The following is a 23734-nucleotide window of genomic DNA, read 5'->3' on the forward strand; positions in this document are numbered from 1 at the left end:
TTGAATTTTCAAAAGTGATAGTATGATACTGGACCCACTAGAGAACTGGTCCCAGCTGTGGGTTCACCTCCTCCTGCTGAACTCATAGGACAGACTCTAATGTAGCATCACGTTCATCGGTCACTCCTGACCTCCTGTGAAGCATGACGAATGTGTAATTAATGACTTCATTATTTGGGGCATTATTGCTCTAAAAATCATATTAATAGTATTATTATTATTGTGCTTTAGGCTGCACTGATAACGCAGAGGTCTCTTCTTCCTCTGGGCTGTTTAAAGGGCCAGTTTGTCCAAAGCTGTGTATATACCAGCTGCTGTCAGGCTTCAGATGTCTGCATTAGTCCACAGTCCACTGTTTGTAAGCCATTGCTTTACTGCAAAAGTTCCCATCTACTGTAAAGAAATGGAGATAAGCAGGCACATAATATGAAAAGGCATGCTGTAGCTGACTTTGCCTTTTCTGATCCATCGGTTTGTGTGGCTCTTTCCACAGGAGGGACCTAACCCACACTTTATTTACTTATATGATAAGTTTAGTGGAGTGTAGTGCAAAATACACAGTGTTTACTTTTAATTTAACAACATGAAGCTGCATCAAGTTTCCATGGTGACTGCTCAAGAAATTCTGCATTCATAAATAAACATCAGACTGTCAAAAGAGCTCATCTGTGCGAGACCACCGAGCTGAGAGCATTTTCAGGTCCAGATCCCCCGTACGCCATCGTTGGAGAGCAGTTGACGTTTTTCTTCCTGACTTTGATTTGAACACGTTTAAATGGAAAAGAGTCAAGGAATCTATAAGCCTATCAGGGTATGTGACGCTTTTGCTTTTACTGCATTTCAGTAATTTGAAGAATTTGATGTCGTTTTAAAAGTTGACAAACTGAGAATCATTTTAAGTAACAATGACTAAATTGCTATTTCTTTGACAGGTGTTGTTCAACACACCGATTTATGAAACAGCTGTAAAGATCTGCTGGTATCTTCCGGGCTACAAGGCTCAGGTTAGACCCAGATTCATGCAAACCAAAGCTGACAGAAAATATCAGGTCATTTCTGAGGACCTGAGAGTGGTGGTGATTAAATGTCTCCTTTACTTTTAGGTTGCGATAATGACGGAGTTTCTCAGACTTCAGCAGGAAGATCTAATTCCACCGAACCTCACTGCTGAAGATCTGAGAGATCTTTTGGTGGAGAAGAGCAGGGAGACGCTCAGAGAGCAGTGAGTTACTGTCACACCTGAAAGTCTGTTTGTGATGACGTGTAAGTGCTGAGAGAAAACCTCTGCTTTGCTTTCTTTTGAAGGCTGTGGGAGTTTGAGTTAGAGGATTTTGACGAAGAGGAAGCCAAACCTCTTCTAAGGCTGGTAAGACGAGAAAACCCACAAGACTTTTTTTTCATTACGTGCACATAACCTTTACACATAAGCGCACTGTAAATGTGTTTTCTGTTTCAGGTGTGGGCGGTGAACGTCAGCAATAAAATGAGGGACGTTGAATTTGAAGCCAGGTTGCTTCTTCAGTTCCCAGAGGCCGTACCTCCTAAATTTCAGTGAGTCACATGTAACATACAGTTATTAACCCTGTAAGACCCAACCCATCAAAAAACAGCCAGAAAATTCAGATTCTTTGGAACTGAGATGTTTATCAACCCTTTAAACAAAAGCCACACATGAGTTCTTTGCTATGTCATGTTGTGTATGATTTACTTTTATTGTGTATTTATTTTTTGTATCACATTTGATACACTGGGTGTTTTTGGCAACTTTGTGTTAACGACAATGTTAACTTTAGACTAAAAAAGAGTTTTGTCCACAACATTTAGAAATTATAGCAAGTATTGATCATGTTGATGAGATCGAGGTCTCAGAAACTCATGTATGATACAAAGGTGGTTACAGGGTTAACAGTCCAGCTACAGTGTTTCAATATTTAAATGATGCTTTGAATATGTTTAACAGATAACTCTTATCATGTTTTTCTACAGAGCACCTAAATTCCTCAGCGCGGTGAAGGATTACGTTGAAATCCTGAAAAAGAAGCAGCAGGAACAGCCTAACAGCAAACTGCTCACCGCGCAGGAGGTAGTGGTCGAGGTAGTTCCCCGCGTTCTCCAGGGCTTCTGGGAGCTTCCTCCTCGTCCCCTCCTAAACATGGCCTCCCAGAGTCTAAGTATCCTCTCCACCAGTGTCACCAAGGCCACTTTAGATCGTGTCTCCAAGAGCCTCACGGCGATGGAAACACAGGCCGTCTTCACCCGCTCTATCCGAGACGATCTGGTCGACAGCATCCTGACGGAGATTAGACAGAAATTTCCTGAAGAAATTCTGTCTATCCAAGTTGCAAACTTTGCACCCCTGTTGCTGAAGACCATTGCTGATGTAGCAAGGATCCGGATATGTGAAATCTTTGAGCCCCCTTCAAGTCCTGATGTGAAGAGCACAAATGGTGAGCGCTCCTCTGACGGCCTTTCAGTGGCAAATGTTCCACCAGCCGAAGAAGCTCTGTCAGAAAGTGTTGCAGAGCCCGACGTTCCCTGTGAGGAACTTCTTTCTGAAAGGGCATCCAGTCTGAGTACTCGAGACCTTACGATCGAAGGAGCTCTGTCAGAAAGTGTTGCAGAGCCCGACGCTCCCTGTGAGGAACCCTATGGCGAGTCCAAATCCTGTGTTGAAGGTGAAGATCATATGATCAACGGATCTTGTTCTGAAATTGGGCCGGTTCCTGATGTTCCCTTTGAGGAACCTTTTCCAGAACCTGAAGCCAGCATGAAGTCCGAAGACCGTCAGAGCAAGAAGAAGAAAAAGGGCTTCTTCAAAAGACTGAGAAGTCTGTTCTGCTGCTGTTGCAGACCAAAAGTCACCGACTGACACTGAAGCTGTGACCCAGTGTTGGTGTTGCAGTAACTCTAAATATGTAAATATGTTCCTTAATGATTGTTCTTCATGTTTTTGGGGGTTTCTTTAGTTTTCAGTGGGCTGGGTGTTTTTTCTCCTCCGTGTTCTTTACTTGATTCTTGTTCATAGTTCCTGATTTGTTTTCCTAGTTCTTGTTTCTTAGTTTGTAGTTTCTTGAGTCCACCTGAGTTTCCAGCAATAAAAGCTGCCGATTCAAGTTTCATTCCACGTAAGAGTCCTGTGTTTGGGTCCTACTACCTGCCTGTCACAGCACACCATGACAGAAACTTTATAAACTCATTCATATTTCTACACGAGTCTCCAGCTATGTTAAAGATTTTTTTTCTTTCAAACATTTGTAAGAATCTCTTATGGTTCTCAAAATACTTCCACAAGTCCAGTAAGTGTAGTGCAGTAAAATATTGATGGTATTATTTTTAATAATTATTTATTATTTTTAATGCACTTTGAACTGAAACTGGTATATAAAATGTACTTCCTGTAGAAAATGCAGTGTGAATGCTAATAGCTGAATAGCTTGAGTTGAATTTTTATAATTGCTGAAATCTTTGGTGAAAAACATGTTACAGTTTTTGCCCGTTGCTTGAACACATTTTGCAAAACGTCGCTCATTGTGCCAAAACTCTAAACACAAGTAAACAGGACACATCAAAATATACCATTCACATCTGTGCCAAACTGAAACTCTGCTGTCAAAACCTAACATTCCTCTGTCAAGATGTAACTCTGTTGACAAAATGACACATACTTGCATCACATGCAGATCAGATCAGGGGGACACACTAGTCTACTTCGTATAAAACACTGCAGTCTTTCATTGTCATTGTTTATTCTGAAGGCACATTTTCAGGAGACACAAACAACCAAAAAAAGCAAATAGGCCTACTCAATATTGTCCACTGCAGCACCATGAATTCAGATAAAGCAAAACACAAACATAATACAGTAATAGAAAAAACACTATACTGTACACACAAAAAATCATGACAATTGTGCATACGTGGGCTCATGGATCCCGCCGTCTGTTGGGGTCTGGCCACAGGACCTCATCGACATCGCAAGCAGTGTCTTCTCCCGCTGGGCACCGGGGAAAATATCCTCTTGCATGTCGAAACCATCCATGGATTGCTGTCACCTGAATGTAAATAGAAATATATGTGGTGGCCCCTAGAGACAAAACACGTACAAACTCCAAAGCACATTTCTAGCTTGAACTGAACTTCCAAAACAGAGCTACCTAGAACAGCGGTCCCCAACCCCCGGGCCTCGGACTGGTACCGGTCCGTGAGTCGTTTGGTACCGGGCCGCGAGAGTTGAGGCTCAGGTGTGAAATGTCTGGTTTTCAGGGTTTTTATCGCTTTTCAGCGTTATTTTGTTATCGTTTTTATCATTAACTCGGTTTTCCTGGGTCTTTTCACGTGTGTTATGAATAAATCTTCTTTTTCGGTACCGGTACTAGTTTTATTTTGTTGTATTTATCCGTGACACCTTAAAGGCCGGTCCGTGAAAATATTGTCGGGCATAAACCGGTCGGTGGTGCAAAAAAGGTTGGAGACCGCTGACCTAGATCACGTAAATTACACAATTGAAAGCATGAAAGCATATGTGTATTGTTTGTGTATTTATGCACAAGCATTCATATATATTCAAATCATTAAAAAACAAAAGTTCATTTGCCTGTTACTACCACACACCAAATCTGGTCATGGTACTTGGTGAACTGAGAGACACAACAGCAGAGGTCACTATTAATGCTATAAAAGAGGCCTTTGCAAGACATGCAGTTGCCGAGACTGTGGTATCGGACAACAGGCCGCAAGTTTCATCAGAACAGTTCAAGCACTTTGCTAAAGAGTACCAGTTCACACATGAAACGAGCAGCCCCAGGTACCCCCAAGCCAACGGGGAGGCAGAACGCGCTGATCGTACCATTAAAGACTTGAGAGGACTGTGACTACAGCAGAGCACTGCTAGCGTGCAGGGCCACCCCACTGGAACATGGGCTCTCACCGGCACAGTTGCTCATGGGGAGACACCTGCGTACCTCTGTGCCACAAGCTGCTGCGAAGCTGGTGCCAAAGTGGCCCGACCTACAGGCTTTTCGCGAGAAGGATGAGGAAGGGAGGCGTGAGCAGGCAAAACACTACAACCGCAGACATAGAGTCAGGACAGAAGGTGTGGATTACTACTGAAGGAACCACTGGAGCAGTAGTTGGACCTGCCAGTGCTCCCAGATCTTATGTGGTAGAGACAGACAGGTTTTCTAAGGAGAAATAGGAGCCACCTCACACCAACAGGGACTGTTACCAGATCTGGTCGAGCGGTGAGACCTCGTGTAAGATTGGATGTGTAATTCTCTGAAGTTATCCATTCAGGCCCTATTCAAAGCTGGCTTAGGCTGTTAGAGATGTTTACAATTATGTGTTTCGTTTAAATGTAAGTGAACAAGTGAGAGATGTGTATCATTTTAACGTTTGATAATGCTCTGCATTCCTGTTCTTGTGAGCTGAGTGAGTCATTGTGAAGTATGTCTTTAGCTAAAAGGAGGTGTAGCAGGAGACTACTGTACCCATAAGGCTGTGTGTGTGTGTGTGTGTGTGTGGGGGGGGGGGGGGGGGTATGATCTAAATTATAATATTGCTGACTGTCTGAGGCAAAATTTCCCCAAATCGAATCGAATCGAATCATGGATTGAATCGATTCGGGCAAGGGCGTCGATTTGGCATGGACGGAGGGGACATGTCCCCACCAATATCCAGCGATTATTGAATTGTCCTCACCAATAATTTGATCTCTTCGAGTAAAGAAAAGCAAACCTGATAGAAAGAAGAAAAAAAAAAAGATCTGTCAACGTCTCATTCACCCAGCGGTGCCGAAAGAGTTAAATTACGTCCTGTACTGGAGTCCTACCTCATGTGACAAATATGGCCAATGTGATTGGCTGAACCTTTCAGGGAGCTCCGTTGAGTTTTAGCAGCGGCAAGCCTGCGCTCCCAGGAGGAGAGGAGGACGGCAGCAAAGAGGAAGAACCTGGATATAAGAAAGTATTTTTCAGAGAAACCTGTAAGTCACTTAAAGCCAAGTTCACTCATAATGTCACGGTCTGGCTGGCAGACCGTGGGAGTGTAGGGAAGGAGGACACAGGCGCGGTGCTCTATGTACAAGCAGTGCGTTTATTTACAGCGATGGACAGACATGACAATAAATCCCGTGCTCTCCCGACTCCCGTGACGTGTCCTCTTCCCAGTGCTAGTGCTCCTGTCTCCGCTTCTCCGTGATGAGCACCCCGTGCTCGCTGTCCTCTCGTCTCCCCGTAACTCCTGGGGACATAAGAGAGAGGAAGCCGTCAGACACACAATAATGCAGCAGACTCAAACTAGGAACTGGTCGAGAGACTGACGTGAAGCCACGCAATGATCCAGCGTCGGAGAGAGCTCCACCACACTCTCAAATAGCTCCTCCGACAGGCCTGATCAGCTGCAGGTGTGGCCAATCACCTGCCAGGGCCACACACACACACACACACACACACACACACACGTCTACAAGCAGGGAGAACGAGGGACAGCAATACAAAATACATACATTATAATATTAGTCCATAACTGCTCAGGGTCCTGGGTCTGACACATAAAATGTGTCCGTCACAATAACGTTGCAGGCTATGCTAGGCTTTGGCCCACATCAGTCTAAAACTGTATGTAACCATGAATAACGTGTTTTGGAAACTAACAGCACAACATGCAGCACTGTTAGTTCTCTCAGTCTCAGAGCAGCGTTTCTAATTCTAATCTAAGTGAAGCTGTCAGAGAAAACAGCAGCCTCGAGCAGCCAGGATATTAGTTTACAGAGGCTGTTAGAATTATATGCCTAACGTTAAAATGTTGGTGACACAAGAATTTCATCTTAATGGCACTGACGTATTCATAGGTCATATTCATGATTTTGCAAATATTCCACCTTGTAGTGCAGTTTGCACAACTTGTTTTAAAAATGCACTCAGCCTACAAACATTACTGATCAGTCAAGATCTGCACAAAGTGACAGACACACTGAAGCAGCTCCACATTTTATTCTTATTGTCATGTATGTCCTATTTGTCAGGTGACAGAAGAAGCAACACAAAGCTCAGAGAGCAATGGTGACACAAGATCACAGGTGGAATTGGATGATGACGCAGAATGAGAAGAGCGAAAGTGGATCGCTAAATGAAACGGATGAACCAGAACTGGTTTGTAAAAATGCTGCAGCTTCAGTGGTGTGGAACTGGTTTAGCTTTCGTCCGTCAGATACACAACAAAGCACTATTTTTGGTAGAGCATGCTAGCGGGCCGTCGTTATTACCGTGTTGTTTGGAAAATACGGCGCACTTAAAATCAATCCTTTGATTTTTCTGAAAGTCGACAGAGCCCCTTATAACCCCGTGTGCCTTATGTATGAACTCTGGTTGTGTTTACTGACCTCGAAACGATTTTATGTGCACGGCGCTCGAAAATCTGTCAGATGTTTCAGTACGACTTTGCTAAGCTACCACCGCTTGATGGATTGTCGGAGCGTTACGGCTGTCGTAGGCAGGAGCCTCGCGGAGTGAGCCATGTCTCCGTGACGACCAGGACACAGCAGTCACGGACGATTGGCTGTGCGGCGAGAAGTAGGTTCAGTTCGTCTATTTTGTTGACGACCGACCGTGCGCTGGTCAGAAAGATGCTCGGGAGCGGTGGTTTGAAAGGCTGCTTCTTTAGCCTGGCCAGCAGGCCCGACAGGCATCCCCGCTTTTGTTTGCGTTCCTTCCGCCGCCTGCGTTTCTTGGCAGAGCCGATAACAATCCACGGAGCACCCGATGTTCTCGCTATCTCCGGGGGGATGTTGTGCACCCTCTGATAATCACTGGTAATGGGGATCTGGCTGTTATATCCGATCTTGCATAATTCCAGATGGTTGTAGGAAAATTTGGCTTCACAATAAGGAAAACAAAAGAAGAAGAAAAAGTGGAGAAACAAAAAAGAAAGGCACCCAAGTGGAGAGCATAGAGCCGCTGCGTCTGTGCGCGCCGCCATCTAGTATACTTCTTCTAGTACACAGCCTGGAGGTGTGTTTGGGGTCATTGTCCTGTTGAAAACTGGTCCCTAAATGCAATTTCTCAACGAGAAGTTTGGGCTCGGGTGAGTCTGCGTGCTGAAGATATCTACCTATTCGGAACCATGGTAACAGGGTTCTGGCTGATCGGAGCTGGCTTGAGAAAGCGGAACCGGCTGTTCAAACCCCCACAAGGCTGCCCGCTGGGATTGGAACGATGGGAGAGGCGTGAGTTTCTCAAAATGGGCTCATTGAGTCAGCACGGATAAGATCTTGGAGAGGCTACGGCTGCTGTGGATACTCAGAATAAGATCTCTGACTGCAGACTGGATACATCTCGGAAAGGCTCGCTCGGAATAACATCTCTGGGCACAAATTGGATGACATCTCGGGGAGGCACACTGCCGTGAGTTCTCAGAATCGGCTCCTTGAGCACAAGAATGACAACATCACAGAACGCAAGTATGGCGAAGCTCGCGGCTCTCCAACGGGAGATTGAGAGACCAGTGTTGGACTGTAGAACTGCTTTGAAATTCATATGAGCTGTTCGCACTAAAGTAAAAAGCACCATCACTTATGCGGAGACCCTCTCGGCGCCAGCTGTGGGCTCAAGGCTGGAGCCGAACAAAAACACCCTGATAACGACTGTGTTGAGTCTGTTCCTTCCTATTCCATGCAAGGCCACCTGGGTTGGCTGGAAGACTGTTTACTTAGCCTGGCAGGGCGAAGGACACTGTCTCAGCTGAACCCTGGACACGCACACACATACAGGGAGTGCAGAATTATTAGGCAAATGAGTATTTTGTCCACATCATCCTCTTCATGCATGCTGTCTTCCAAGCTGTATAGGCTCAAAAGCCTACTACCAATTAAGCATATTAGGTGATGTGCATCTCTGTTGATAGGTTTGTAGCTTGAACCCATCCGCTGGAACGTTGAAGACAATATAATTACACTGCAAAGCAAGACACAAGTAGGCAAAGACTTCATGTTTCTCGTGCACGGGAGAAATGACCGGACAAAGCGCCATTCCTTCGCTTGACCCCAGTCACTCTCGTCCGTCCTCCCGTACCACTGTTCTTTTATTGAGGTTACATGAATATGCATAGGTTCATTAACATATGACGTATACATACACACAAAGAGTACCTTGCCTGTGTGTGTGTGTGTGTGTGTGTGTGTGTGTGTGTGTGTGTGTGTGTGTGTGACTTGTGTGAGGTCAAGATGTGACCCTGTGAAGACTCCCCAAAGCTGGTGCCAGAAGTCTGGGTCCATCTAACAAAAGGCTCTTATACTCAAACAGATATACGTGTGTTTGCTATACCATAAATCAGCAAAAGAAGATACGACCTCTCCTCTGTAGGGGAGTGAACTCACCCCCCTCTTCATGCTACACAGAGTTGTTACAGACCTCCTAGAATGAGACATTCTTTCAATCTACAAATGATTATATACTTCTAAGCATATATAAGTAAATATTTCTAAGCATAAATGACAATCAACAATACAAAACCTATCACTCCCTATTCTGGTATTTTAAAGAGTACTTAGCAGAAATATTAAACAACCTAACTAATAGGGTTGCAAACTCCCAGCAAAAAAAAAAACTAAAGGGAACCATCGCCCACCCTCTGCCTCGTGATGCTTAATCAACATAATCGACTTTAATTTAATGCATGTATTTAAAAAAAATGCACAGAAATCAATTATTTTTCAACAACAATTAAATAGATTCAACATCTTTCTTCAACAGAACTGCAGACTGCACAGATGGTATCTTCCCAAAGGAAAAAGTACTATAACTTACTAGGGTATATATTAGACTTAATAGTTACTATATACAATATTAGATTTCTATACATTTTACGTTAGATAAAAACTTTGGTTGTAAGATTCAGATAATTATTTATTAAAAGCGAGACATTTTAAACGAGAATAAGAAAGAAAAGTATTTCTTTGTGCCCCCCTTTTCCCTGTTAATGCCCCAGCTGGCCCCCTGGCAAAACCGTGCTAGACCCGCCCCTGCACAGTTACCAGCTGTCAGCTACTTATAGCATTAGGCATTAAAGTAATATTAAATAAATTCTAACAACAGCTTATCAAGCTTAAACGTGCTGCTGTGGTTTATCTGCTGGTTTCCTCTTTCTGGCGCAAAGTGGGAAACAAACAAGAGAGACGGAACTTGCGATCAGCTGATCATTGATTAGTTTCATGATTGAAGTAGCAGCAGGAGAGGGAGGGGGAGAGGAGACGCGGCAGTCGCTCCATATATCGGTTGTTAAGCTTAACGTGGGAATGCGTTACAAACATTGAGAGAGAAACTTACAAACTTGCTTTACTTCTCTAGGACAGCTTTCACTGAGAAGAAATGCCGATTTGGAAACATGTAGCGAGGCGCTAAATGCTCCACCAGACAACCGAGAGGTCTCTTGTTGTCACATGCAAGAAAGCATGCTCTGAAGAATATCCAGGTAGATAACTGTGGCGATATGTTGGTTATATTACTTTAAAGTGCAACTGGCTAATTCTTATTTTAGCCAACTCAAAAAGTAAAAATGATGCAACGACCTTGAAATAACACATTTATCTCACTGAAACATGTCATTTAAATAAAAACATTTACTGAAATTAAAATAAATATACTGAATATAATATGGCTCAGATTTAATGGAATATAATGATCCTTTTGTGTTGCTGTTAAAGAAAGGGATAATGTGTGATTACTGTTTTTAAACTATGGGCTACAAACTAAATCCTTTTATTATTTCTGTCCTCGGTTTTAACTCATTAATAATCATTAGGATGAAGCCCCCTAAAAAACAACGTAAAGGTCATGAAAATGTAAACAATTTGGCATTTTGATGATGCATCATCCACATTAAAAAGTAGAGATCATATCAGCCCTGTATTTACTTGTATCGGATACATAAAACATCTTTCCGTATCACACAGCACTACAGAAAGCTCTTTTCTAGGGTTGTATTAAACATCTGTAACTACCGTAACTCCTGATCCATTTCCTCAATTAAAAGAAGTCCAATGATTCCTGAGAGCAGCAACTCTGCACTTTTCATTAATATTTGCATCATTACGGTAATCCCAGGTACATTGTTGCAGCAGCCCCGTGAAGGCAAAGGTTGAGAGAATAGTGAGTGAGCGTGATGGAACAATGTTATCACACGTTTGGCTTCTTTTTACCATGTTTGTTTCTTTTGTTCTTTCATGTGTTATTTACCAAGATTTGGATGGTGTTCTGCCTCGAGTTACCATAATGTCCCGAACATCACAAAAAAGCACAGAGTTGCTGCTTTCAAGAACTGCTGGAATTTCTCATTTGCCCCAATGGTTCAAGACTCAAGTTAGGCTAAAAACACTGGGACCAGTTTAAATGGGTTCATGTGTGTCAGCTGCATCGTCACTGCTGCTCTTATGTTATGTGTTTTTGTTGAAAACTAGGTGCTGTTTGGCCTTAATGATGTCAAACTTTTCATTCACTTGTTTGCTCCTAAATACGTTTCTATTGCAGGTCTTTTCCAGTTGAAAATGTGAGTGAGCACTACACAAATTACTGACACTGAAATACACTGAAAAGAAAAAAAAAACAAAACTAAATCCAAACAAAAACAACTAAACGAAGTAGTTACACACGTTATAGAATATATATACTGGGCATACAAGCCTGGCCTAAGCTTTCTGTCAGGAAGACTGCAGCAGTCCAGGAGTTGGGTTAACTGTCTTTAAGTCCCACAGAAGAAATGTTTACATCAAAGTGCTTGCCAGGCTTAATCCAAATTAGGTACAGCCTGTTAGGTATTTTAGTACCATGGTAGCATTTACTGGATATTGTTTTATAATGACATTATACAGGAAAACTCTGTCATTCAATAAGGCCCCTTTTGTTTTAGTTATTTTTCTCTTTGACCCAAGAATTGATGTGTGAGAATCACAGGCTGGTACAAGGTTGAAATACCACAGAGATCACTCCCTCAGCTACATTAGTTTCTTAATCTTTTAGACGCCTCTTGAAGGCCAAATGGTTTGTTTCAGATTTCACTAATGAAAGAACTCTTCGTTTTGTGCCTTGAAAATATGTCGCTGAGATAATCACAATTGTAGCTGAACTAATAAACTACACAAAGGATGCTTCTTCACCCAAGGGCAGGAAGACACTGCCTTATCTTGGTCTGTACTGGTTTAAACTGATAATCTGCTGTCTCATGAATTTTACCCTCTATATAAACTGTTGTATTTGTGAATAAAGTTGAGTCACTTTGGGAAGACAATCTAAAGCAGTCTCTGTTTTCTTGTTCTCCCAAGCTGCTCCCGAGCTCGTACTAACACGCTGAATGGCATGCTTGAATATTACTTGAGAATATATTTGACTGTGTTACAGACTAAGGGACATTCTCTGCTGATAGGTGAAGGTACATTCTCTGCTGATAGACGTCCACGCCTCGGAGGAAGCCGATCCACGGAGTAGGCCCTGGAAACAGTTTCCTTCAATTTTGGTGTCAGAAGTGGGATCCTGACGAAGGTAGGCACTCGTCTTTTATTTTATAAGACTGTGTTATGCCTTTCTCAGTGATCCACATAGAAACGGGATACGCTGACGAGGCCTTCTTCAGTGGCCCACATAGTAACAAGTGGGATACGCTGAGGAGCCTTCTTTAGTGGCCCACATAGAAACACAGGAAGTTGCCTGTTGTTTTGTAAATAAAAGCAGAAAGGACACAGGAAGTTGCCTGCTGTCATAAACTAAGAAGTTGCTCACCAGCAGAAAGGACACAGGAAGTTGCCTGGGGTCATAAAACGAGAAGTTGCTCGTTAAAAAGTGAGAAGTTGCTCACTAAAAAGATAAAATTGCTAGCAAAAAATCAAGTAACCTCAGGTGTGCCACAGCAAAAATAAAAACTAACTTAAATCCTTCAAAGCGTCTAAACCCCTCTGGAAATCACTGACCATGGGTCAGAATAATTCAAAGACCTTAGACGGGTCCGATAAAAAATCAAAATTAACTGTAAAACCGAAAAAAATAAAATATAAAATCACAAATAGCGGCTCAGTACGACTCCCACTTCCGGTTACGTTTAACCCACGCTCGCGAATCAATGAAGACTTCCATGATTACGTATCCAGAACATGCGGAAGTGCTTACGTGACTGATTTCGTCTCGAACTTAAGAACTATAACTTTAATGCATCCTAGTGTATTTCCGGAGCCCTATCCCGAACGATTATCGCCAGAAAACAGGTCAGTAGAAATGTTAAATACTATTTGTGATAAGGAAAGTAGGCTGATTAAAAAGTCCTGTAAAAAATATATGATAGAATGTCGTGATGTGATCAATCGCATGCTACCACTATGGAAAAAAGGACCCGAGCCAGACGTAAATGTTTTAAATCAAGCCAGTGTAGGCTCTAGTAAATCCACTGCAGAAAAAACTAGCCTTATATGCCCATCCGTTCAACCTACGGCTCCGCCGCCTTATGATGAAAAAACAGAATTAATAGCTGCTGCGGCGGCTGCACGTCACCAGCGCGTATATCCTGATATAACAGCAAAATCCCAAAGGAGTGAGGAAGGCACTGAAATGACACCTAAATCAGAAGAAGATGACTGGTTTAACCTAGATCAAAGACAGGAACGAGAATACACTGAACGAGAAAGAGAGTTACAGGAACATAAAAAGCAAACAAAACAGTTAATGACAGAGTGTGAGGAAATCATGAAAGATCCTTTAACTGAACGTACGGAAGCTGAACTGCAGCAAGCCGTTTCCGTCATAGATAATCATGTTCAGCGCCACACTAGAGTAGCGAATGGTTTGACTGTGCCAAAAGCAATAACTAACACCAGAAATTTAATAAGGAACTACTTAAAGCAGAAAAAAGAGGAAAAAACTCAAGAGGGCCCCCACAAAAACACCCGTTATAAAGAAAAGCAGGGATCACAATTTAATGACGTCAGCACCTCCCTCCCGTTCATGATAATAGGGGACATGTGTTGCATTCAACCCCCTAAAATTTCAGAGTTAGCAGCAACCATTAAAGAACTTCCCGATCCTCTACAAAATCCTACAGCCTTTGTTTCTGCATTACAGAGAAGTACCAGATACCACCACTTGGGTGGGCCTGACTATAGATATATATTATGTCAACGAATTCCAGGTGTGACTGAATCTCAGCTTATTGAAGAAGTAGAGGAACTAGACCCTAAAAATGACCAAGCAGCCAACACCACCTCGTTTTTGTGGATAAACGATGACAAAATCACAGCCTTTTTTCAAAATCTAAAGAAATTTCTGCTCACAATGTCTAGAGATAAAATTGATTTAAATGCAGTAACCATGTGTAAGCAAAAGCCAGATGAATCCATTCTAGTGTTTATGAAACGTTTCACACACTGCTGGACTAATGAGGCATGCATGCCTGAAGGAGGAAATGATCAGATTTTCATAACAACATTCTTAAACAATATTCATCCAGAATGTTCACAACTATTGAAGCTGACTGCCACTGATAATCTCTATGACATGAAAATAAAGAACTTTATCACACTTGTCAAAACAAAAGCTGGTGCAGATCTTTTCCCCAACAGCACGAAGGCTAAAACTGTTAAGATGATGTTGAATTTTGATGTTGAAGGCTCAGAGGAAAGTGAAAAAATGATGTATGCAGGGGCCCCGTCCCCTCAACAAGCGCAGCAGGGAGATTTCAGAAGGAGAGATAGGAGTGGAGACGTATGTTTTTATTGTGGAAAAATAGGACACTGGAGGAGGGAATGCAAATCAGCAGCACATAGGTCTCAACCACAAAACACAGGACCAGCTCCTGCCACTAGGCGTCAGCAGAGCTCTTACAGACAAGGTAACTGGCAACGCAGACAGGAATCACATCAAAATAATGGCCCCTTTGCACTTAGGCAGCAACCTTATAATCCACATTTTAATCCCCACCCATATGATAACGAAAGACTGGACCAACCATAGGGAGGCCCAGGTGATGATGAGGGACAGTGTGAAGCACTACACACGATGCTGCATTTGCAATTGTCCCGTAACACAGAAAGCTTGCCCATGTTAGATATAGAGATAGGTGAAAAGACTTATTCCTTTTTAGTTGACAGTGGAGCCACTAAAAGTTCACTGTCTGGAAAATTCTATAGTGGGCCTGTTTCCTCTGTGTGCATCAACACCATGGGAATAAACGGAACTCTAGTGCAATGCCCCAAAACTCATTCTCTAAAAACACGCTGGGGCCCAAAACCAGATGAAATTACATATCATCCATTCATAATTATTCCAAACTCGCCTGTGAATCTATTAGGCAGAGATTTAATGGCAAAAATGAACTTGTGTATTTCATTTAACACAAAGGGTGAAATGTTTGCAGATACTGATAACAGCTATGTTTTCTCTGCCCTATGCACCGACACCATGGAGAAGGAACAGCCTCTGTGTCAGCTGGACGCCTCAGCGGAGAATGAACTCAATATCCATCTGACTGGTATCCCACGTCACACTCTGTGTCAAAAACATGTGCAAACACCGTTACCAGGTAACCCCATGCCTGGAAGCCACATATTTGTTTCTCTCACACTGTTCAACAACATGATAACTGCTCACACCAGTGAAGGCCAAACAGTGGTTTTGTCACATAACTCAGACATAGGCTATGACATTACTGCACCATGTCGACACACAGATCTAACCTACCCCATACACTGTACTATCTCTGCTGTCACATTGCCAGCTGAATATCAAAACATGACATTATGGTCAAGAGGTGAGAATGATGTAGGATTTATTGACTGTACACCTTATCATGCTCAGCTGAAAAACAACAAGCCGGTATATGTCAAGCAATATCCCATTTCCGCTGAAAAAGCCGCAGCCTTAGACATCATCATAGGAGATTTATTGACAGCTGGAGTAATAAAGCCCACAGTATCTCCATATAACACTCCTGTCAATCCTGTGCCAAAGCCTAACAAACCTGGCGTATGGCGTTTCACACAAGACTTAAGGCAAATTAATGCAGTCATTATGCCTCTACCTCCTCTTGTCCCAGATGTTCCCAGCATACTGACATCTATTCCAGCAACAGCCACACATTTTACTGTGGTGGATTTGTGCTCCGCCTTTTTCTCAGTACCTGTGCATGAGGACACACAGCCGATATTTGCTTTTACACATAGAGATAAGCAGTACACATGGACTCGCTTACCCCAAGGCATGGTAGACAGCCCTGCGGCTTTCTCAATGGTGGTACGTGCTACCCTGGACGGCTTCATTCCTCCAGAGGGCTGTACTCTGATCCAGTATGTAGATGATCTCCTCCTCTGTGCTGAAAGTGAAAAACTATGTCAAACTGCCACACACATGCTACTCCAGCACCTCCAACAGACTGGCCACAAAGCATCAGCAAAGAAAATGCAGTACTGTCAGACTTCTGTTCAATATTTGGGATTTACACTGTCTCACGGACAACGTTCCATGACTGCAGACAGGGTCAAAGCTGTGACCTCTGTCCCTAAGCCCACTACACAGAAGGAAATGCTGTCCTTCCTAGGCATGGTGAACTATTGCAGACAGTGGATACCAGACTGTTCTTTTCATGACCACATTCTGCGTGAATGCTGCAAAAAAGACAAGCCTCCTCGAATACTGTGGTCCACAGAAATGACTGCCTCTTTCAATGCATTACAGGGAGCGCTGACCTCCGCCCCTTGTTTGGGTCTGCCTGACTACCACTTACCGTTCCACCTGTACGTCACAGAGAACAGCACAACCTGCGCAGGTGTATTGGCCCAAGAGCATGGCTGTGGCTACCGTCCAGTAGCCTTCTACTCAAAGGTGCTGCCAGCAGTAGTTCAGGGGATGCCGGCCTGCCTGAGAGCAGTAGCAGCTTGCTCTATCATGATAAGGGACTGCGAGAAGCTCACACTCTCACATGACACTATTCTACACACCAATCACCAGGTCACGACCATTCTAGCAAACATAACTACACAACACATGACCGCACAACGTCGCTCAGGTTATGAAGCTACACTGACTTCAACAGCAAATCTCACTATAAAAGCAAGCAGCACACCCAATTCGCCAGCACACTTACTCATTCGTATGCTGTGTTCCTCTGACCGACAGGATGGTTCAGACGACCCTGACGATCATGATTGTATGACACGTATACAGGAATCCACAGCACCACGCCCAGACTTAGAGCAGACACCAATCCCAGACTCAGTCATTGTTTATGTGGACGGGTCCTGTTCAAAACCAAATGACAACTTATTTCTTTGTGGCTATTCGGTGGTGACATTGCCTGACATCATACTAGAGGCTCACTCATTACCATTTCACTCAGCACAAAAAGCAGAGCTCATGGCTTTAATACGCGCCTGTGAGTTACATGTGGATAAGCGGGTAACAATTTACACTGATAGCCGTTATGCATTCGGTGTGGTGCATGACTTTGGCACATTGTGGAGACAAAGAGGATTTAGATCTGCTGATGGAAAATCGATCGCTAATTCTGATCTTGTTCAAAGACTTTTGCAGGCTATACAGCTGCCATCGGCAATTGCAGTTGTTAAAACGAAGGGGCACAGCACGGCTGACACAGACGAAGCAGTGGGAAATGCTCTTGCAGACGTAACCGCGAAAGCAGCTGCTGCCTCACAGCAACCACCCAGAAGGGAAGTATTATCTTTGCCTTTACAGCTGCCACTTGTCACGCTCCCAGACTATTTAGAAACAAATGTTGACCTAAAATTCATACAAGAGCAAGCCTCTGCCTTAGATTACACTTACTGGGAAAGTAATGATTGTACCTTAGATAACAGAGACGGCTTATACAAAAACCTTAAGGGTTTGATTGCCCTCCCATCTTCACTACTGCCAATCCTTGTCCGCCATTTTCACGGTGTGAGTCATGTCGGACAAAGAGGGGTAATAGGAGCAATAAAATCAAGATTTGTAATCAAGAAAACATCACACGCAGTAAAACGCATATTAGCAACCTGTCTAACATGTGCACGAACTAATGTAGGAAAACCAAAAGCAAAACATCAGCATTTACCACAACCAGATTTCCCATTTCATACATTACAAATTGATTTTACACATATGCCAGCACAAGGAAGCATCAAGTACTTACTGGTAATAGTGGACCAATTTAGTAAATGGGTAGAAGCTTACCCAACATCAAAAGAAACTGCAGAAGTAGTCTGTCAAAAGTTGTGCAATGAAATAATACCCAGATTTGGAATACCTCACCAAATTAACAGTGATAGAGGACCTTCATTCACATCAGAAGTAATTCAAAAGTGTGCTAAAACTCTAGCAATAGACTGGAAATATCATGTGCCATACCATCCTCAGAGTTCAGGAGTTGTAGAAAGAATGAATAGGACCATAAAAAATCGCCTGACTAAAGCAATGATAGAAACAGGAATGACCTGGATCAAACTACTTCCTCAAATCCTCTGCGAGATTAGAATGACTCCATCCGCAGCAACCAAATTATCTCCATTTGAAATAATCATGGGAAGACCGTTTCCAACACCATGGTCAGCCTCCAGAGGGGCACCGCTATTGGAAGGGGACATAGACACTGCATTGTCTGACTATGTTCATAACCTGGTAGAAACACTGAATAATAACTATCAGAAAGTTTGTCTCTCTCAGCCTCTCCCTTCCATAGATCCAACCCATCCGTGGAAACCAGGAGATGCGGTGTTGGTAAAGTCGCTAAAACCAAGGGCACTCGGGGAGGCCGCGTGTTCCAGCCCCCAGACTGTACTTGCAGTGACGAGAACCAGCATCCTAACAGACGGACAACCTCAGTGGATTCATGCCAGCAGGGTTAAGACCAGCCCCACCAAACCACCTAAGGCGTCGGATCAAGTAGATGACGTCTCCGGCGAGCCAGCGCCCGGATTCAATACACCTACAGATGACGACTCAGGCGAGCCAGCGCCCGGATCCAATCCACCTACACACACACAATCACTGATTAACACACAACGCCGGAAAGAGCCAAGACTCAGAAAGCCCTTTGATCCCCCGCCTGAACAACAACAAGGTACTCGAACATCCAGCAGGAACAGAAAGCCTAGAGTACCACACAATGTCTAACCTGATAAAGATAGACTCGTTTCATCCTGATAATGGAGAAAATGAAATGCCCATTGTCATCACACGACGCTTATACGGTGTCTCTCGAACCTGGGACCAGGCCAGGAGACGACTAAAGAACTGTCTTTTTTATATATTTAGGTTATTAATCATATCTACTGCATTAACCTTAGGATTTTTATTTACTATTTCGTATTGTAAAGTGCAACCCTGTTCACATTTCTGCAAGCCACATTTTCAATGATAACCCATATAGCTACTAGTACAGCTACTTCAATGTATTTGCAATTAGCACAAATTGATCCTGAGGATGTGCCAGATGTTACCAATGATGTTCCTGATGTGTATATTGAACATTAGGTTGTGAACTATTACATTTTATGATTTGCTTTTTATATTATGTTATTACATTTGTGATTTTTCCTTTCTATTTGAGTTATTATTTTTAAAAATAATAAAAGAGGGGAACTGTTAGGTATTTTAGTACCATGGTAGCATTTACTGGATATTGTTTTATAGTGACATTATACAGGAAAACTCTGTCATTCAATAAGGCCCCTTTTGTTTTAGTTATTTTTCTCTTTGACCCAAGAATTGATGTGTGAGAATCACAGGCTGGTACAAGGTTGAAATACCACAGAGATCACTCCCTCAGCTACATTAGTTTCTTAATCTTTTAGACGCCTCTTGAAGGCCAAATGGTTTGTTTCAGATTTCACTAATGAAAGAACTCTTCGTTTTGTGCCTTGAAAATATGTCGCTGAGATAATCACAATTGTAGCTGAACTAATAAACTACACAAAGGATGCTTCTTCACCCAAGGGCAGGAAGACACTGCCTTATCTTGGTCTGTACTGGTTTAAACTGATAATCTGCTGTCTCATGAATTTTACCCTCTATATAAACTGTTGTACTTGTGAATAAAGTTGAGTCACTTTGGGAAGACAATCTGAAGCAGTCTCTGTTTTCTTGTTCTCCCAAGCTGCTCCCGAGCTCGTACTAACACGCTGAATGGCATGCTTGAATATTACTTGAGAATATATTTGACTGTGTTACAGACTAAGGGACATTCTCTGCTGATAGGTGAAGGTACATTCTCTGCTGATAGACGTCCACGCCTCGGAGGAAGCCGATCCACGGAGTAGGCCCTGGAAACAGTTTCCTTCACAGCCATACTTGAACTTATCATTGTATAGTATGTGGGACTATGAGCAATGGTTTTCTGGAAACAGAAACAGGCAATTTTATCATTAGTAGAGTCACAAATAACTAGAAAAACAATTGAAAACATAATGTACTCAACACAGCAATATCTCACAATATCCACAAGGGGTCACTATAGATCATATATTGCCTAAATAGCACGTCATACAAATTGCCAATCATAAGGCACGGACATGGCAAGCTAGCCACAGTTAAACTAAACAATAGAAAAGTCCTTTATTTGTAATACCGCTGGATGTAATGACTGCGGGAGATTACAGCCACTGCTATTAACTTAGTGCCAAATAATCCTACCAACATGGTATCAAAGAACTGAGGCATAACTTTAACATGCACAAACAATTATAACAGCTTCATGCGAGTCATCCTGCCAAAAGGACTAACACTCACAGGTTCATAAACACACAACTTAATCACACGAAACAACTGCGATGCTCTGCAGTGGCACCTTTAGTCACTCCCACTCTGCGTGCTGAGCACATGCCCACTGATACGCTTATTTCCTTTGAGTGTGCTTGATTTCTGCCTCTAGACATTCTGAGGCCGAGTCAGAGCAGGAAACTTGAGCACACGTGGTCTCATTAAATCAGACAGCTGGAGTCATTTAAAAAGGATCTTTTAAGCAGTGCTGTCCCTCAGCTTCATAGTAGATCCATCTATGGATCAGTTTGAAAATCCTAGCTGTCTTCTTTCCAGTTATCATGTTACAAGATTTTAAGAAAACTTGAACGCTGATCATGAGTTGAATGCCACTGATCTTCAAAATCATCCAAGCTTTTTGATAAATGCACACAAAAGTCGGGTGTCCATGCCACCCGCATGCAAGGTGACAAAAATACCCCAATCAGCCTTTCAAGCTGACAGCTAAAGAAACCATTTCACCAGATTTAGCTTCTTGGATATTGTGTTCACTATACTGTGTTCAAAATGTACTTCTCATTTAATAGAAGAAATGTAATCATGTCAATATAGAGGATTTCAAATTCTCACTCCTGTTAATTAAAAAAAAGAAAAAAGTAGGATAAGACATGAGAAACTCCTTGAAAAGGACAGTCTCCATTATAGCACCTCATGGAAGCTTTGTTAGACGACCTGTCATTAAAAACTAGAAAGACCATCCAGCATCGGGAGCTTTCAGACTTCCAGGTATGACAACAAGCCTATTGCTGGTTTGCCCACTCTGACTGTGTCAGTATTTGCTCCACATACCAACTGCTCTGACCCTAAAGTAAGCCAGAATCCCACACAGCCATATGTAGGCACATTCCAACCACAAAGAATAACTGGGGATTCTTCATCCTGTAAACATTCTGAACAACTGGTTTTGGTGGTTTGATGGGAACAGATCCTCACCTGATCAGGAATACCAACGATCACCCCACCACTCATGTCTTGTTGGGAAATGTTTGCAGTCCTCAAGCTGTGAAAGTCATCAGGTGCAGCAGTCATGAATACCATGTAAACATCCCTGTTGGTAGGACAAACAAATAACAGTGGGATTCATTCGAGAAAACAGAACTTGTTTGATTCCCTGTCTGACAAAAAGAAATTAATGCAACGTAAAAATTAGATTTAAAAAATCAGCAGCATCATATGTAACCAGGTCCTAAATTACATATTGTTATAATTACACAAAATTTGTTCTAAAGCCCAAACTGCTCCTGGTATATCTGACTTTTAGCACCTCCAAGCCTGTAGTCATCTTGGTTATTAGTTAGGCCCCTCCCCCGTGTGTCGCTATGTGTATAGGCACTGTTAATGCTAGCATGAACAGATCATTCTTGCTGGCTGTTGTAGTGGCTTGAGCTAACTCTCATCCCAACTGTTTATATTTGGTTATAGGAGCTGGAGTGGGCATTGTTAAGGTTCACATAATTGAGGAAGGAGAGTACAAACAACCAGGTCCAGAAGATCTTGGTCAAACAATTGATTTTAATGAATACACGCGTGGGAAGACCACTCTGTACGCAGACAGGGATTGATCTTCGACTTAATCAAAGCATACACAGATTTTTATAGCATCAGGGTTTGAATTAATGACGCCCCTTCATACGTCACAGACAGAATATATACATACGTCAAATCAAAACCACAATGACTTTTAACACGGTTTAAAAGAACGTTGTCTTCTATCTTCATGGCAGGTACATCCTGTCACTGCCGGATGCTCGCTTGTCATCTTGACACCTCAGCAGCAGTTCTGCGACAAACTGCTCTTTTTGCAACCCCAGCAAAACATGATTAAACTTCCACCTATAAATGATTCTCTCTAACTGACTGTGTGTGTGTCTATGTCGTCCTCAAATGCTCTCTCAATTCACCCGTTGCACTTCTGACCTTTTACCAGACCAGAGGCTCATCCTTATGTGTAATAACCTAACTGAAACTATATGTACTATGTTGAATAAATGTTTTAATTAAGAACCTCTACTAAGAGCTTAATAAAAGAATATAAAAGTATAACAGACAATTTGAATAACCTAGTAATTCAAATAGCCTCGTCTACCCTGCTCCTCAGAATAACTTAGACTCTGCTTTCACTTCTGCAAACTCTCTGCAACTTAGTCTTTCTGAAAGACACACACTGTTTAAACCTCTGAATACAATATCAATGCTGCAGATTATATTATTAATGCAATAGTAATAATGATGATTATTTACCAATAGCAGTAAAATAATTTCCCTGATCCACAGCATTAATGCTCCACAATTTACAAGCTGGGACCTGCCGCTAATCCATGGTTAAAGCCTTTACCCACATCAACACTGCAGGCAGAGGCTAACATCTGCAATACTATTAATAATTACACATAACTGTAGCAACAACAAAGAGAGGCTCGAACAAGAAAGGCTTGAAACCCTTAGAAAAGACTGATCAGAGTTGGTTCAATGAACTCTGATCATGTTCATTCGGAGTTAAGCTCGTGTGTGTTTAGAGACAGAAAGCCATCATGTTACCAGGATTCTCCAGAGAAACACAGAAATAAAGAGCAGAGCCTCCATCTTCATTTAGTGGACAGAGGAATATGATCACAAATCAGTGTGGGCCAAAATTTGTATCTTAAAAACTAGGAGGGGATAAAGTTATACCAACATACTGTAATATTTTTATAATATACACTAGCAAACTTTCATGCTGTGTGTGATATTAAAAATATTGTATTGTGTGATATCACATTCTATTGTGATACAGCATTTTAATCTGACCTTTGATTTCTAAATGCTTCATTAAACTGTCAAATATACAAATATAGACAACTGTGGGATTTGTCTAAAGTATTTGCATATGCCATAGAAATGTTAGCACTCACAGTTTACTGGGCAAGGTTTATGCAAAGTTTCAACAAGACCAGTCCACTTATGACAAACGCGATCAT

General features: G+C 42.4%; 2 protein-coding genes and 1 long non-coding RNA gene across 3 annotated transcripts in view; 2 read left to right on the forward strand and 1 right to left on the reverse strand.

Annotated features, from left to right (window-relative positions):
• The window catches only part of LOC146642763 (NACHT, LRR and PYD domains-containing protein 3-like), a 197216-nt gene that overhangs the window by 142842 nt on the left and 30640 nt on the right, over window positions 1-23734 (forward strand). The gene's annotated exons all lie outside the window — the stretch shown is intronic.
• LOC146642767 (uncharacterized) lies at window positions 487-3119 on the forward strand. Its single transcript, XM_085397238.1, has 6 exons — window positions 487-811; window positions 933-1004; window positions 1104-1222; window positions 1306-1366; window positions 1457-1551; window positions 1987-3119. Exons 1-6 carry the CDS (start codon window positions 776-778, stop codon window positions 2867-2869), a joined length of 1266 nt encoding a protein of 421 aa, XP_085253364.1. The 5' UTR covers window positions 487-775; the 3' UTR covers window positions 2870-3119.
• On the reverse strand, window positions 5827-6451 carry LOC146642768 (uncharacterized). Its single transcript, XR_014909523.1, has 3 exons — window positions 6318-6451; window positions 6099-6237; window positions 5827-5947 (listed from the first exon to the last, which is right to left on the reverse strand). It is a non-coding gene; the product is annotated as an uncharacterized LOC146642768 (long non-coding RNA).

Source organism: Rhamphochromis longiceps, linkage group LG23 (genome assembly GCF_057381845.1).
Source record: "Rhamphochromis longiceps isolate RC_006_pf linkage group LG23, R_longiceps_female_GT1.1, whole genome shotgun sequence".
NCBI lineage: Eukaryota > Metazoa > Chordata > Actinopteri > Cichliformes > Cichlidae > Rhamphochromis > Rhamphochromis longiceps.

Excerpts from the sequence above, each read along its gene's own strand:
- LOC146642767 (XM_085397238.1), top strand. The coding sequence starts at position 776 with ATGGAAAAGAGTCAAGGAATCTATAAGCCTATCAGG. Across the intron at positions 812-932 it reads GAATCTATAAGCCTATCAGG|GTGTTGTTCAACACACCGAT; the intron begins GTATGTGACGCT and ends TTTCTTTGACAG. Across the intron at positions 1,005-1,103 it reads TTCCGGGCTACAAGGCTCAG|GTTGCGATAATGACGGAGTT; the intron begins GTTAGACCCAGA and ends CTTTACTTTTAG.